This window comes from Bison bison, unplaced genomic scaffold, assembly GCF_000754665.1.
Source record: "Bison bison bison isolate TAMUID 2011002044 unplaced genomic scaffold, Bison_UMD1.0 scf7180017851926, whole genome shotgun sequence".
In the NCBI taxonomy this organism is placed as follows: Eukaryota; Metazoa; Chordata; class Mammalia; order Artiodactyla; family Bovidae; genus Bison; species Bison bison.
The window spans coordinates 14,185-31,675 of record NW_011482499.1 but is presented as its reverse complement, the minus strand read 5'-3'; the positions used below and the strand labels follow the sequence as shown (position 1 = coordinate 31,675).

Here is a 17,491-nt window from a genome sequence, read left to right as displayed (position 1 = left end):
TACATGTAAACATTACTTCTTTAAAAAAAATTATGGAGCTCCCGGGGGACCGGGTGGGACCAGAGAAAGCGAAGCCGACCTCGGCGGGGGCAGGAAGCGCACCTCCCCTTTTCCTAAAAGGAGCTCAGGCCCCGTTTTGAAAAAAAAAAAAATTATGGAAAACTAACTAAAATTAGGGCTTTCCTCTGTAGCTCAGTTGGTAAAGAATCTGCCTTCAGTGCAGGAGACCTGGGTTTGATTCCTGGGTTGGGAAGTTCCCTTGGAGAAGGAAATGGCAACCCACTCCAATATTCTTGCCTGGAGAATCCCACAGACAGAGGAGCCTGGCAGGCTACAGTCCATGACGTCGCAGGAGTCGGATACAACTTAGTGAGTAAACCACCAATCAAAATATATCTTAAACAGCTGGTAAAGAGGCTTAAGAACCATAGTATTTTATATTTGTTTTCCTGGAGAGTTACAAATATCTAACATGTTAAATTTGGTTCTATTAAATGGACAACAATGTACAAAAACATATATTGAATAATGCTGTGATACATTTATCACAGAGAACTTCCCAAAGTAAAACAAGGGTAAGGCGGTTATCTTTACAGGGAAGGAAATGACTCTTTGTTCTAAGCTAGTTCTGTCTAATGTTAAACTGAATATAATGTGCTGTTAAAAAAACATGCCAACTGAAACAGAAGAGAGGCTGTGAGGCATAGAATAAAGAAAGTACGTGTTTTGGTCAGTGCGAAAACGGCACCATATGGGAAATTCCTTTTGGTGATTTCCCGGGTGTCTACTTCACAGTCTCATCTATTATCAACATTTAAATTAGTAAATTTGATGGAGACAAATACAGATGATCAAATTTGTATATACCCAAGTGTGGAGGCATAGAAACTTGACAGAGGATTGAAACTTCAAACAAACACTTAATAAAGTGAGGTACAGGTGATTTACAATATTATATTACTTTCAGGTGTACAGATAGTGATTCAATATTTTCATACATTGTACTCCATTAGAACTGGTTACAAAATAATGGGTATATTTCCCTGTGCTGTACAATATATCCTTGTTGCTTAGCTTATTTGTTTTATACACAGTAGCTTGTATCTCTTAGTCCTACACTCCTAACTTGCCCCTCCTCTCTTCCCTCTCCCCACTGGTAACCATTAGCTTGTTCTCTCTGTGAGTCTGTTTCTGTTTTATTATATACATTCATTTGTCTTATTTTTCAGGCACACATAACCAATAACAGAGTATCTGTCCTTCTCTGACTTGTTTCACTAAGCGTAATACTATCTAGGTCCATCCATAGGTTGTTACATGTGTCAGAATTTCATTATTTTCTATGGCTGAGTAGTATTCCATTATGTATACTGCCACATCTTTATCCATTCATCTGTTGATGGACATTTCGTTTGCTTCCATATTTTGGCAGTTACGAACATTGGGGTGCATGTATCTTTTTGAATTTGTGTTTTTGGATATATACACAGCAGTGAAATTGCTGCATTGTATAGTAATTCTGTTTTTAATTTTTTGAGGAAATTCCATACTGTTTTCCACAGTGACTGTATTAACATACATTCCCGCCAACAGTATACAAGGGTTAGCTTTGTTCTACATCCTTGCCAACATTTCTTATTTGTGGTCTTTTTGATAATAGCCACCCTGGTGTGAGGTAATATCTCATTATGGTTTTAATTTGCATTTCTCTGATTAGCAATGTTAAACATCTTTTCATATGCCTGTAGGCCATCTGTGTATCTTCTTTAGAGAAATATTTATTCAAGTCTTATGCCCATTTTTAAATTGGGTTGCTTCTTTTTTTGATACTGAGTTGTATAAGCTGTTTATATATTTTGAATATTAACCCCTTATCAGCCATATCATTTGCAAGCATTTTCTCCCATTCAGTAGGTTGTCTTTTCATTTTGTTGATGATTTCCTTTGCGGTGCAAAAGCTTTTAAGTTTTATTAGGTCTCATTTGTTTATTTTTGCTTTTGTTTTCTTTGCCTTAGACAAATAAAAAAAATATGTTATAATTTATATAAAAAAGTGTTCTGCCTATGTTCTTTTTTAGGAATTTTATGGTTTCAGGTCTTATATTTAGGTCTTTAATCCATTTTGAGTTTAATTTTTTATATGGTGTGAGTAAATATTCTAATATTATTCAACATAGAAAACTTAACAGAAGATTGAAACTTCATATAAACACTCTTTGATTAAGAATAAAACCAACTAGATAATGTCTAACATGCACAAATGTGAAATCCTATAATTAAGATTAAAAAATTAGTTTTTACAAAGATAGGATAATAGTGACCCAAGTCATCAATAATTCAGATGAAAAACACAGGGGTTTTAATTGATTCCAAGTTTAATATTCATCTTTAGAATTCTGTGAGATGAAGCATGAGGGTAAACATGTATAAGTTTAACTGCAATATCGTGGCTGGTTCTAAGACATCTTATTATGTCATCTCATTGTCATCTACCACTTATTAGTAACTATAGGCAAATCACTTACTTTGACTTTCTCACTTTTAAGTTGGAATTACTAAAAACTATTGTGAGTATAGAATGAGATAATTCATATGCAAGTAATTATATAAATGATAGCATTAGCTTTGCACATACTGAAAAAGCTAGTGCACATTAAACCTTTAGTAGAGGTGCAGCATTCAAACCTAGTGAAGCACAAGCTATAGTGGGAAAGTGTAAAATGAATTGACTGTAAATTTTTTGAGGGGAGTGATTTTTATCTGATTCATTCAGACTTTCATTTTTATTATTTTCCCACTACCTGTATCCCTTTGGGCAGGTTATTTATCCTAAACTCTTCATATGTTAAGTGAGGATAATCATAACACCTATGCCCTAGGAGTATTGTGAAGAAAAATGAGATGGTGCACAGCAAATGTTTCCTGTTGCTGGAGAAAAGTGCTAAAGTATATGTTAATTACCCACCTTTCTCATGTTCCAAAATGGCCACTAGGAAGTGCTAGAGAATCTTTCGGAAGAATTCAGCACCATCTGAGTTGGGCATGGGGCAGGAATTTAAAAATTTTAACTTGTCACCACTAAATGTATTAAGTGATCTTAGAAGAATTGTGTGTAAATATAGAAGTTAAAGAGTAACATATTTTAACATTGATTCTGATTGGTAGAGTTGTAGAGAGGCAAGTATTGCTGGAAGTGGGTGTGGAGGCTCCCAGCAGCATTTTCAGCAGCTCCTTCCTTGGCACTACTGTTTCCTGGAAATCCAGACCCTCACGTGGTCCCATTGGAGGCCTGTGAAATTTTGATTATTGTATGTTTCACTCTTCAGTGAAGACTTTGTCTTCTTTGGGTAGAGAAATTGTTTATATTTATCTCTTGGATATAGTTTTAAGGGAGGTTTGAAATGTGATATTGTTGCAGGTGGCAGGGAGCTATATACTTAACCATTTTATATCTAATAAGGCTTGGACTATAAAGCTGAGTGTTGAAGAATTGATGCTTTTGAACTGTGGTGTTGGAGAAGACTCTTGAGAGTCCCTTGGACAGCAAAGAGATCCAGCCAGTCCATCCTAAAGGAAATCAGTCCTGAATATTCATTGGAAGGACTGATGCTGAAGCTGAAACTCCAATACTTTGGCCACCTGATGCGAAGAACTGACTCATTTGAAAAGACCCTAATGCTGGGAAAGATCGAAGGTGGAGGAGAAGGGGACAACAGAAGATGAGATGGTTGGATGGCATCACTGACTCAATGGACATGAGTTTGAGTAAACTCTGGGAGTTGATGATGGACAGGGAAGCTTGGTATACTGCAGTCCATGGGGTTGCAAAGAGTTGGATACAACTGAGTGACTGAACTGAACTGAATTAATTCAAATTTTAACCTAACTTTTCTATCCCACAGGATGATATCTCTAATTCTGAAATTTTAGACATCAGGAATGTGATAGCAGGAGAAATATTTTGGGGCAGAAAGAATCTTCCTGGAATTAATCAAATCATATATATATATATATTAATTGAAGCATAATTGGCATACAATATTGTATTAATTTCAGATGTAGGACATAATGGTTGCCATTTGTATGCATTGTGAAATGATCACCACAGTAAGTCCTATTTCTCATTTGTCGTGATAAAAAGTTATGAAGTTTATTGTGCTTTTTAGTTTGATGGAGTCCCATTTGTTCATTTTTGCTTTTGTTGCAATTGTTTTCAAGTCAGATACAAAAAAATCATTACCAAGACTGATGTCAAGAAGCTTACTGCTTCCATTTTCTTCTAGGAGTTTTATGGTTTCTGATCTTGTGTTCAAGTCTTTGATCCATTTTGAAACAGTTTTGTGTGTTGTGTAAGATAGAGATCCATTTTCAGTTTTTCACAGTGGCTGTTCAGTTTTCCCCACACCATTTATTGGAAAGACTATTCTTGCCCCATTGTGTATTCTTGACTCCTTTGTTGTAAATTAATTGACCCTATATATGTGGCTTTATTTCTGGACTCTCTGTTCATTTCCATTGACTTCTGTGCTATTTTTTTTTATGACAGTACCATACTGTTTCTTGACTACTAACACTTTGTAATAGTTTGAAATCAGAAAGCATGATGCCTCCAGCTTTGCTATCCTTTCTCAAGACGGCTTTCACTATTCAGGATCTTTTTATCAGTTCAGTTCAGTTTGCTCAGTCATGTCTGACTCTTTGCAACCCCATGGACTGCAGCACACCAGGCTTCCTTGTCCATCACCAACTTCTGGAGCTTATAACAAACTCATGTCCATCGAGTTGGTGATGCCATCCAACCATCTCATCTTCTGTTGTCCCCTTCTCCTCCTGCCTTCAATCTTTCCCAGTATCAGGGTCTTTTCAAATGAGTCAGTTCTTTGCATCACGTGGCCAAAGTATTGGAGTATCAGCTTTAGCATCCGTCCTTCCAATGGATATTCAGGACCGATTTCCTTTAGGATGGACTGGTTGGATCTCCTTGCAGTCCAAGGGACTCTCAAGAGTCTTCTCCAACACCACAGCTCAAAAGCATCAATTCTTCGGTGCTCAACTTTCTTTAGAGTCCAACTCTCACATTCATACATGACTACTGGAAAAACCAAAGCTTTGACTAGACAGATCTTTGTTGACAAAGTAATGTTTCTGCTTTTTAATATGCTGTCTAGCTTGGTCATAACTTTTCTTCCAAGGAGAAAGTGTCTTTTAATTTCATGGCTGCAGTCACCATCTGCAGTGATTTTGGAGCCCGAAAAAGTAAAGTCTGTCACTGTTTCCATTGTTTCTCTATTTGCCATGACATGATGGGACCAGATGCCATGATTAGTTTTCTGAACGTTGAGTTTTAAGCCACCTTTTTCACTCTCCTCTTTCACTTTCATCAAGAGGCTCTTTAGTTCTTCTTCGCTTTCTGCCATAAGGGTGGTATCATCTGCATATCTGAGGTTATTGATATTTCTCCCAGCAATCTTGATTCCAGTTTGTGCTTCATCTAGCCCAGCGTTTCTCATGAAGTACTCTGCATATAGGTTAAATAAGCAGGATGACAATATACAGCCTTGATGTACTCCTTTCCTGATTTGGGACCAGTCTGTTGTTCCATGTCCAGTTCTAACTGTTGCTTCCTGACCTGCGTATAGGTTTCTTAGGAGGTGGGTAAGGTGGTCTGTATTCTTGTCTCTTGAAGAATTTTCCACAGTTTGTTGTGATCCACACAGTCAAAGGCTTTGGCATAATCAATAAAGCAGAAGTAGATGTTTTCCCGGAACTGTCTTGCTTTTTTCAATGATCCAACAGTTGTTGGCAATTTGATCTCTGGCTCCTCTGGCTTTTCTAAATCCAGCTTGAACATTTGGAAGTTCATGCTTCACATAATGTTGAAGCCTGGATTGGAGAATTTTGAGCACTACTTTGCTAGGGTAATGAACCCGGTGAACGTGTCCGCTCTTCTTGGTCTGTCCGCGGCCCCTCGCCTGTCTTTCCCCCTGCCCGTTGGGGAGGGTGAGGAAGGCAGGGGTTGGGCGGCCTCTGGCCCTGTCCTTAGGTCTCCTGTCCCCCGCCTTGGGGCGTCAGTGGGCCGTTGGTCTTCTGACACAGCAGATGCTCTCGCTTCGCCTTCTCCGCGGGTGCCCCGCGAGCGGGCCCTCCCGGCGGTGGGGAGGGCTGTGCCACTGCCGCGCTGCGCACGCCACGTGGGTATGTGAGCGTGCCTCATTTGACCCTCGGTGGTGCCCCTGGAGCGCTCCAGGTCGTCCCTCTGGTGCCTGAGGCCGAGCAATGGTGTTGTTTCCCTTAATCCGGTGTCCCCCTTGGGTCCCTGCCGCAATGGTGTGTGTGACCCATGAGTGGCTCTCTTTAGAGGGGTGGGTAGAGACGGCCCTGACCGCGCACACGCTCCTGTGTGGTCGTCCGCTTACCTGTGCCGCAGACCCCTCCAGCCCAGCTGAGGACTGGCAGCTCCTGGAGCGCCTCCATGGGCCCGAAGGAGAGACGATCTGGGTGAGGGACGGCACGCCCTCGGTGAGAAAGCCTTCTCTAGCGATCCGAGAGGGACAGCCGCTACCCCTCCCGAGTGCGCAGTGGCCACCGCCAGAGCACGTGGGCAGAACCCCCTCCCCACCCACCCCTCCTCTCTGTTGGGGGTGGGTGCGCCGGCCCCGCGGTGGGGCCGTGTGCCGCTCCTTGCCTTTTTTTTTTCCTGAAACTTCCCTGGTGGCTTAGATGGTAAAATGTCTGCCTACAAGGCGGGAGACCCGGGTCAGGAAGATCCACTGCAGAAGGAAATGGCAACCCACTCTAGTACTCTTGCCTGGAAAATCCCATGGATGGAGGAGTCTCCTTGGCTACAGTCCATGGGGTCGCTGAGGGTCGGACACGACTGAGTGACTTCACTTTCACTTTCTTGCTAGCGTTTGAGATGAGTGCAATTGTGCGGTAGTTTGAGCGTTCTTTGGCATTGCCTTTCTTTGGGATTGGAATGAAAACTGCTCTTTTCCTGTCCTGTGGCCACTGCTGAGCTTTCCATATTTGCTGGCATATTGACTGCAGCACTTTCACAGCATCATCTTTTAGGTTTTGAAATAGCTCAACTGGAATTCCATCACCTCCACTAGCTTTATTTGTAGTGATGCTTAGTGATCACACCATCATGGTTATCTGGGTCATGAAGATCTTTTTTGTATAGTTCTGTGTATTCTTGCCACCTCTTCTTAATATCTTCTGCTTCTATTAGGTCCATACCATTTCTGTCCTTTATTGTGCCCATCTTTGCATGAAATGTTCCCTTGGTATCTCTAATTGTCTTGAAGAGATCTTTAGTCTTTCCCATTCTATTATTTTCCTCTATTTCTTTGCCCTGATCACTGAGGAAGGCTTTCTTATCTCTCCATTCTTTGGAACTCTGCATTCAAATGGGTATATCTTTCCTTTTCTCCTTTGCCTTTTGCTTCTCTTCTTTTCTCTGCTATTTGTAAGGCCTCCTTGGGCAACCATTTTGCCACTTTGCATTTCTTTTTCACTGCCTCCTGCACAATGTCACGAACTTCCGTCCATAATTCTTCAGGCTATCTGTCTATCAGATCTAATCCCTTGAATCTATTGGTCACTTCCACTGTATAATCATAAGGGATTTGATTTAGGTCATACCTGAATGGAGAAGGAAATGGCAACCCACTCCACTGTTCTTGCCTGGAGAATCCCAGGGATGGGGAGCCTGGTGGGCTGCCATCTATGGGGTCCCACAGAATCAGTCATGACTGAAGCGACTTAGCAGTAGCAGCAGCATACCTGAATGGTCTAGTGGTTTTCCCTACTTTTTTCAATTTAACTCTGAATTTGGTAATAAGGAGTTCATGATCTGAGCCACAGTCAGCTCCAGGTCTTGTTTTTGCTGACTGTATAGAGCTTCTCCACCTTTGGCTGATCTTGTCTGGATTCTATGCAAATTTTAGGATCTTTGTTATATAAAATGATCTTTTATGGTTCTAAAAATTTTAGGATTGCTTGTTATATTTCTGTGAAAATGCCGTTGGAATTTTGATAGAGATTGCATCGAATCCTTAGATTGCTTTGGGTAATATGGACATTTTCACAATATTAATTCTTCCAATTGGTCGGCATGGAATATCTTTCCATTTATTTGTGTCTTCTTCAACTTCTTTCATTAATATCTTATAATTTTCAATGTACAGATATTTCACTTTCATAGTTAAGTGTACTTAATTTATTCTTTTTGACACAATTATTAATAGGGTTATTTTCATAATTTATTTTTCTGATAGTTCATTCTTAGTGTATAAAAAACTATAGACTTCTGTACATTAATTTTATACCTGCAACTGAATTTGTTCTAATTTTTTTTGGTGGCGTCTTTAGAGGGTGTGTATATATATATATGTATATGTATATATATACACACACATATACATATATGTATATATATACACACACATATATACACATTCATCTATTTACATATACATATATATTGGAGAAGGCAATGGCACCCCACTCCAGTACTCTTGCCTGGAAAATCCCAGGGATGGAGGAGCCTCGTAGGCTGCAGTCCATGGGGTCGCTAAGAGTCGGACACGACTGGGTGACTTCACTTTCACTTTTCACTTTCATGCATTGGAGAAGGAAATGGCAACGCACTCCAGTATTCTTGCCTGGAGAATCCCAGGGACGGGGGAGCCTGTTGGGCTTCTGTCTATGGGGTCGCACAGACAGAAACGACTGAAGCGACTTAGCAGCAGCAGCAGTATATATATATATATATATAGTCTATAGTCTATATATAAGAATCATATTATCCACAACAGTTACAATTTACTTCTTCTTTCCAGTTTGGATGCCTTTTATTTCTTTTTTCTAACTAGCTACTCTGGCTAGGACTTCCAGTCACTACTATGTTGAATGAAATTAGGAAGAGTGGGCATCTTTGTTTTGATCTTAAAAGATTTCAGTTTTTCATCATTGAATATGCAGTTAGCTATAGGCTAGTCATACCACCTTTATTATGTTGGGGTATATTTCATCTATACTCATTGAGAATTTTTTTTTTTCTGTAAATGGATGTTAAATTTTGTCAAAAGTTTTTTGTATCTATTGAAAAGATCATGATTTTTGTCCTTCATTTTGTTAAGGTGGTATATCACACTGACTGATTTGAGTATGTTGAACTATCTTTGCATTCCTAGAATAAATCCTGCTTAACCATGGTATATAATCTTTTTAATATATTATTGAATTCAGTTTGTTAATATTTTGCTGAGGATTTTTGCATCCATGTTCATTAGGAATATAGGTCTATAATTTTCTTTTTTGTGGTATTCTTGTCTTATTTTGGTGTCAAAGTAATTCTGATCTCATAAAATAAGATTGGAAGTGTTCCCTCCTGTTCAGATTTTTGGAGAAGTTAGGTATTAAATAGGGAAGGATATGTAATAAATATTTTTTGAACGCTTGGTAGATTTCACCAGTGAAATCATCTGGTCCTGGACTTTTGTTAAGTTTTTTTGTTTGTTTGTTTTAACTGATTCAATTAATCTGATTCAATCTCCTTACTAGTAACAGCCTGTTTAGATTTTCTGTTTCTTCATGATTTAGTCTTAGAAGATTGTATGTTTCTAGGAATTTGTCCATATTTTCTAGGTTGTTCAATTTGTTGACATATAATTATTCATAGTAGTATTTTATGATCATTTGTACTTCTTTGGTATTAGTTTTAACTCTTATTTTTTTCTAATTTTACTCATTTGAATCCTCTTTTTTACTTAGTTTAAAGTTTTATCAATTTTGTTTATTTTTCAAAGAGTCAACTCTTTTATTGATATTTTCAATTGCTTTTTCAGTCTCTATTTTATTTTTTAGTAAACTTTTTATTTTGTATTGGAGTATAGCCAGTTAATAATGTTGTGATAGTTTCAGGTGGACGGCAAAGGGACTCAGTCATACTCAGCCATGTTCATATTACCCCCTACATTTTATGTTTTAATGTCACATTTTATGTCTTTTCTGTGTATCCTTTAGATAATCATTGTAGTTATAGTTTTTCAACCACTTTTGTTAAAAATATTTTTAAAATTGAGGTATATTTGATGTAAAATATTATGTAAGTTTTAGGTATATAACAGAGTGGTTCAGAATTTTTAAAGATTATACTCCATTTATAGTTACAAAATATTCACTACAGCTTATTTATGGAGAAGGAAATGGCAACCCAGTCCAGTATTCTTTCCTAGAAAATCCCATGGTTAGAGGAGTCTCACAGGTTGGAGTCCATGGGGTCACAGAAGAGCTGGACACAACTTAGCAACTAAATAGAATAGTTTATTTTATACCTAACAGTTTGTACCTCCTAATCTCCTACTCCTTTTCCCCTTCCCATCCTCCCTCTCCCTACTGGTAACCACTGGTTTGTTCTCTATAGCAGTGAGTCTGTTTCTGTTTTGTTATATTCAACAGTTTGCTTTATTTTTTAGATTCTACATATAAGTGAAATCATATAGTATTTGTTTTTCTCTGTCTGACATTTCACTTAGCACAATACTCTCCAAGTCCATTCATATTGTTGCAAATGGCAAAATTTTATTATTTTTTATGGCTAAATAGTATTTCATTGTGTATGTATATATTATATATATATACATAGTATACATAGTATACACACACACATCACATCTTCTTTATCCATTCATCTGTTGGTGCATACTTATGTTGCTTCCATATCCTGCCAATTGTACACAATGCTGCTATGAACATTGGGGTGCATGTATCTTTTTGAATTAGTGTTTTTTTTTTTTTTCAGATAAATAATCAGAAATGGTATTGCTGGGTCATATGGTTAAGTTCTAGTTTAGTTTTTTGAGAAACTGTACTGTTTTCCACTGTGGCTGCATGCACCAATTTACGTTTCCACTACCAGTGTGTGGAAGTTCCCTTTTCTCTACATCTTTGCCAACATTTGTTATGTGTGTGTGTGTGTGTGTTTAACTGATAGCCATTCTGACAGACATCTGTTTCCTTCCTGAGTTTAGGGGTGTTTTTAGCCATTACTTCTTCAAATAAGTTTTCTGTGCCCTTCTCTCTCTCTTCTCCTGAGACATCTACAATCCAAATGTTACTCCATTTGATGCTGCCCCCTAGGTCCCTTAAGCTGTCTTCACTTTTTAAATTCTTTTTGCTGCTCTGTTTTGGTGAATTCCACTACCCTGTCTTCCAGATCATCGATTCTTTCTTTGCTTCATCTAGTCTGCTGTTGAACCTCTTCAGTGTATTCTTCAGTTTAGCTATTATATTCTTCAGCTCTAAGGCTTCTGTTTGGTACTTTTCTATCTTTTTGCTGTACTGAAATGTTTGATACATTTTCTGTCTTTTTGCTGAACTTCTTGCTGTGTTTATTCATTCTTTTCAGTGTTTTATGACCATGACTTTTAGGGCTTTACAGATAAATTATATATCTTGTTTCATTAAGTTTAAAACATTTTTATTGGCATATAGTTGACTTACAATGTTGTGTTAGTTTCAGGTGTACAGCAAAGTGATTCAGTTATACATATATCTACTTTTATTTTTTTTTTAGATTCTTTTCCCATATAGGCTTCATTATGGTTTTTTTTTTTTTTTCCCCTGGGGTTTTATTGTTATTTCATTTGGAACATTTCTCTGTCTCTGAGTTGGTTTCTATGTACCAGGTAAAACAGCTATCTCACCCAGTATTGAAGGAGTGGCATTGTGTAAGAGAAGAAACTTAGCATTTTACCTTGCCCTACCCCTTGGCTGTCTCTCAAGCCTTCTGAGTATCTAAGCAGTCAAAGTTTTTAATAGGCCCCAGTTGTTGAGGTGCCAAGAACTCTCTGTCTTATTTTTTTTGTCAGACTGTGGAACCCAGAACATAATCCACCCTGTGCTGGTCTTCAGAGCCAAGCATGCCAGGGGCATCCACTGTGTGGTCTGCACCTACCCACCAGCTTTGGTGGAGCCCTGGGAGTGGCTTGGGGGTCAGGGTACTTGATTAGCAGGCTTTAGTAGGACCAAAGGATCAGTGTATGGGCAGGGTGCAGTGAGCAGCAAGCGGTGCTAGTAATGGAGGGGAGAATGCAAAAATGGTTCTGGCTAGTGCCTCCATCTCCAGCGACAGTCCCAACAAGTTCCTGCACCTCTGGCAGATGCTCTAAGACTAGTAAATGAAACTCCTTCACATATGGTCTAGGCACTTCACACACTGCTGCCTTTGTACTGGATTCCAGGGCAAATGAGTCTGTGCACGAGCTCTTTAAGAGCAGAATCCCCATTCCCTACAAGCCTAATATTCTCTTAGATGAAAGCCCTGTTGCTTTTCAAAGTCAGACATTTTGGAGGCTGGTCTCTCCAGAGCAGGTCCCAAGGGTTGGGGAGCCTGATGTGGGGCACAAACCCTTCACTTTTCAGGAAGAAGTGCTCTGTTCATGAGATCCCTCCCACATGTGTGTTGCTCTGCCAAGGATGGGGTTTGGGGAAAGATAATGCCTTTGCTTCTCCTACCTGTCTCAATGCAGCCCCTTTATTCTTTGTTGTGGCAGGCTTTTCAGCTCATTTTCAGGTCCTTCCCAGAGAGAGTTGCTCCATATGTAGCTGTGGATTTGTTGTGCACATGGGAGGAAGTAAGTTCAGGATGTTCCTACACTGCCTTCTCCTACCACCCATCAAGTCATATTTTTGATAGACCTCTCAAAAAAACTCTTACTCTTCTGTGTCCAAGTTAATGATAATTAAATAAGAGACATTTGGCTCTTTGATAGTAAATCCCAAATTGGGTAATAAAACAAAGCAATGACAAATTTATCATTAAACATGGACTTATTGAAATTTCATGTTTCTTTCTTAGGTGAAAAAAAAATCTACCTGGGGAAAATATCTGAAATGGAATCTATATGTGAACCCAGAGTAGGCAAAATAACACATCCTTGGGTAAGACAGAAATTTCCATTTAATCACATCACCCTCTCAGGTAAAGCTATAATGATTCTAATGATTAGTTGTTAGTAAGAAATGAATGTTATTCAAACTGTTTTCCAGTTTCTTCTCAGCAAAGTTACTGTTTTGTATAAGGATCGATATCTTCATCATTAGCTCTGAGTGTGCTTGAATAGTTGAAAACACAGATTTTTTTTGTTTGGTATTTGAGCAATGTTTGCTGAATTTGTCTCATCATAGGATTCATTTGGGACTCATGTAAAAATATATATATATATAGATTCCCTGCCTCAAAAGATTTTGATTCAGTAAGTCTGGGCTGGTGTCCAAAAATCCATATCTTTAAGAAACCTTCTAGGCATGTCTTATAATTATATACAGTTGAGAAACCCAATGCCAAAAAATTCCTCTTGGCACAAGACTCATTTTGAACTGGGAAAGCACACATGTTAGATGTTCTTGCCATCTCCTTGATGAGTCAGCTTGTAGTGAGAGCCCTTTGGATGGTCTCTGCTGGTGTGAGAGTCTGCTTTCATGCACTCAAAATCTTTCACTTGTGTCTGGAGTGTTCCCACCAGTTTTAATATCTCATTTGAATGTATTTGATACATAATCTGAAAATCACTGCTCTTGAGTTCTGAGATAAAAGTTTGTTTAACCTTTCTGAGCAGGAATCCAAATTATGGTTATAAGTAGGGGCTCCTGCTTCGGAGAAGGCAATGGCACGCCACTCCAATACTCTTGCCTGGAAAATCCCATGGATGGAGGAGCCTGGTAGGCTGCAGTCCATGGGGTTGCTGAGGGTCAGACACGACTGAGCGGCTTCACTTTCACTTTTCACTTTCATGCATTGGAGAAGGAAATGGCAACCCACTCCAGTGTTCTTGCCTGGAAAATCCTAGGGACAGGGGAGCCTGGTAGGTTGCCGTCTATGGGGCTGCACAGAGTTGGATACGACTGAAGCGGCTTAGCAGTAGCAGCAGCAGGGGCTTCTGCTTAGGTGTCATGGAGACTAAGGTTTGAATGTTGGTTCCTACAGCTGAGTGACCAGTCATTTAACCTCCATCAGCTTCTGTTTGCTTGTCTATAAAATATGAATATAGGTATCATAGCTAATGTTTGCCATATTTGAAGTTCTTTGCATAAATTATCTTCCTTTATTTTTAAAACAGTACTATGAGATAATCATACTTTTCTGTTGTTCCTCATTATATAGCTGAGAAAACTAAGACACAGGAATGTAAATAACTTGCTCAAGGTCTCACACCTAGGAGATGGCCAGCTAATTATTTACTTAAAAGATTATGGGAAGAAATAGTTATAAATCTTTATAGCTATCTATCTTTGTATCTTTCTTTAATTTTTTTTTCACCTGAGTAATTTATTTATTTATTATACATATTTCAATGCCATTCTCCCAAATCATCCCACCCTCTCCCTCTCCCACAGGGTCCAAAAGACTGTTCTATACATCAGTGTCTCTTTTGCTGTCTCATATACAGGAGGGACAACTAGTATTACCAGTATTTGAGTTTGGCTAATGGAATAAATTTAATGAGTAAAATATCGTTAAAAAGTATAGTATAGTATAAAACTATATACTTTTATAAGCATACTTTTATATGTATAAGAGTATATACATATAAAAACATACACTTTTATACATATAAAAAGTATAGTATACTTCAAGGATAGGGAAGCCTGGTGTGCTGCAGTCTGTGGGGTTGCAGACTTGGACATGACTGAGCGACTGAACAATAACAATAGATACTTCAAGAGTGCCCATAGTTACACTAGAATGTTATCAGAAAGCCAAGCAAACGTTGTTTATTTTATTGTCAGAAAAAAGTCAGCAGTAATAAGAGCTCCCTCTCTGAAAAAGCAAGTGCTCAATGGTTAGACTATAAGTCGTGTCTTGAACAGAATGCCTCTCACTTCTATTTTGTAAAATGTTCTCTAATATCATTATATTGCTTTGAGAATAACAAAAATGTGGGCTGCAAGACAATCGTTGCATCCAGAGGAAAAGATTCTTTCACATGTCGTGTTGGCTACCTGGGCACCAGCCTATTTCTTTAGTTCCTGCTTGAAGTAAATCTGATCAAAACTGCTAAGGAAAAGCCAAGGTGTCTCAGTAGTATGAATCACCCTACAATAGCAGAACAACCTGTTCAAGAAACAAGATCTCACTTACTTTGAATCTCCACAGTCCTCCAATATCTTCAGTCCTCTCAAAGCAAGTGGGTTCGAGTCCCTCATCCACACAGCACTTGAGAGAGGCCAGGCCGCTGACCCCAGCTCCAATCACTGCCACCTTCTTTGCCATCGTATCCTGTCAAGGAGTTGATCAATTAATGCTGCTTCACTGAGGCAACAGGTAAGACCGTCCTTATTGTGTAGACAGTAACTGGCTTTAAATGCTGTAGCAGTGGTCATTTAATAAGCAGCACTATTTGAATAAAATGCCTCACCAATCAAATCCCAGTCTCCTCTTCCCCTTGAAAGAAGCCAAGTTGTGTCACGTCTTGGTTTAACGTTTAAAAGCAACCTATTTAACAAAGCCAACCGATTCAAAAACATAGTACCAGGGATATGAGCCAGTCTTCAGTTAAGTTCCTTTTTTTGAAATTTTATTTTGAAACAATTTTATTCAGTGTGTCTTTTTTCTTTTTGCATGAGAGACTACCTCTTCCCCCTTAATAAAGACATGCTGCTGCTGCTGCTAAGTCGCTTCAGTCCTGTCCGACTCTGTGCGACCCCATAGATGGCAGCCCACCAGGCTCCCCCGTCCCTGGGATTCTCCAGGCAAGAACCCTGGAGTGGGTTGCCATTTCCTTCTCCAGGGGATTTTCCCAACCTAGGGATCGAACCCAGTTCTCCCGCATTGCAGGCAGATTCTTAACCACAACTGAGGTATCAGGGAAGTCCAAGACATAATGGTACTGCACACTTTAAATAAAGTGCAGTATAATATAAACCTGACATTGGGAAGGAAAAGAATTTGTGTGACACGTTATTTGGAGGGTCTGGAAATGAACCTGCAGTCTTTCTCACCTGTGCCTGTACTGTCAAACAGTGAACACAGTTTTCAAGAGACTGAGAATAAGCTAGACTTCAGTACTTCAGTGCCGAGGAGTCCCAACATTCAGAGTCCCCAAAGCGAGCAGAAGGCTTTCCTTGTGCAAGGATGACTAGACCCGTCATCTTCCAAGTACTGTCATTACTGCCCTAGAGTAGAGGGTTCTCCTTCTTCTCCAGAATGTGCCACAACGTTGGCCGACGAGTCCTTAAGGGTTCGTCAAGCCATAATCAAGAGGGAAGGAAAGGTGCTGGGTGAGATTACGCAGCACGGGCGGGAGCGCGGGAACCGGAGCCCTCTGATAAACGCTCCCCCTCCTCGCCCTGTTACGGAGAATGTGAGCGAGAACCGGCTTCCAGCTCAAACAGGAGACGTAGCTCCCGCGCGGCTACGCTGGGCCCGCTCCCCGCTTCCTCTTCAGTTAAGTTCTTCAGAGTACCGAACTTTTGTTTTTGAGTCTCTTTCCCCAGCTATCATCCTTACCTCTGTTTTTGTCTTTGAGTGAGCTGACAGTAGTTTTCTGTGTAGATTGTGTGCTGGGAGGTAATCAGAAGCGTCTTAAGAGTAAGAGGAACCTGTGGGCAATGGGAGGAGCTTGCAGTCCTCCGCCTCCTCCTCTGGCATTCTCCCAGCTGAAACTTCAAAGTCTTTGTCAGGAGTCCTGAAATGAAGCAAGAGGCTTATATCCTGAGATCCAAGGTAAAGGTTACAGTAACAGCATCGTACAGGTGCCCATGTATCATACAGAGAGTTTAAAAATCCTCTTTATTGATATAATGGATATAACCAATGCTCATTAACAAGTTAGCAAATATGCTCATAAAAAGAAACCCAAATTATTCCTTTATCCACCATAACATTTTTGTTTATCTTTCATATCTATATATGTAGATAATACATACACATAAACAAAAATGGAATCGCACTCTACATATAATTTCCAACTTGATTTTTCACTCTACAATATAGCAATACCTTTATATCTATTGCAGCATTTTTTTATAAAACACTGAACATGTGTATTTATTTTTTTTAAATAATAACTCCAAAATACACTTTAACAACAACCATTAATTGGATAATGTAATATAGAAGCACATAAAATGTTTAAAAATGGCACAGGTTTAGCAAAGTGGATGAATAGAAAAGGAAATACCAAAACCCAATATAACAATACTAAAATAAATTCAGTAGATTTCCATAGGTCATACATATACATTAGAGGACATAATGCAAAAAAATCATATTTATTCAAAACATTCCAAAATAATATTAGTCATAATAAGAACAGTGCAAAAGAACTAAATTTTGAAGCGAAAAGCAAAGGAGAAAAGGAAAGATATAAGCATCTGACTGCAGAGTTCCAAAGAATAGCAAGAAGAGATAAAAAAAGCCTTCCTCAGCGATCAATGCAAAGAAATAGAGGAAAATAACAGAATAGGAAAGACTAGAGATCTC

General features: G+C 39.0%; 1 protein-coding gene across 1 annotated transcript in view; it reads right to left on the bottom strand.

Annotated features, from left to right (window-relative positions):
* Nucleotides 1-16,634, bottom strand: part of FMO2 (flavin containing monooxygenase 2 (non-functional)) — a 41,427-nt gene extending 24,793 nt beyond the window's left edge. The window contains exons 1-2 of the mRNA XM_010851894.1: nucleotides 16,517-16,634; nucleotides 15,149-15,286 (exon numbers count right to left, since the gene is read on the bottom strand). Of these exons, the coding sequence (XP_010850196.1) occupies nucleotides 15,149-15,280 (132 nt within the window). The 5' untranslated portion in view covers nucleotides 15,281-15,286; nucleotides 16,517-16,634. The remainder of the gene's footprint in view (nucleotides 1-15,148; nucleotides 15,287-16,516) is intronic.
* Nucleotides 16,635-17,491: the final 857 nt, after the last annotated feature.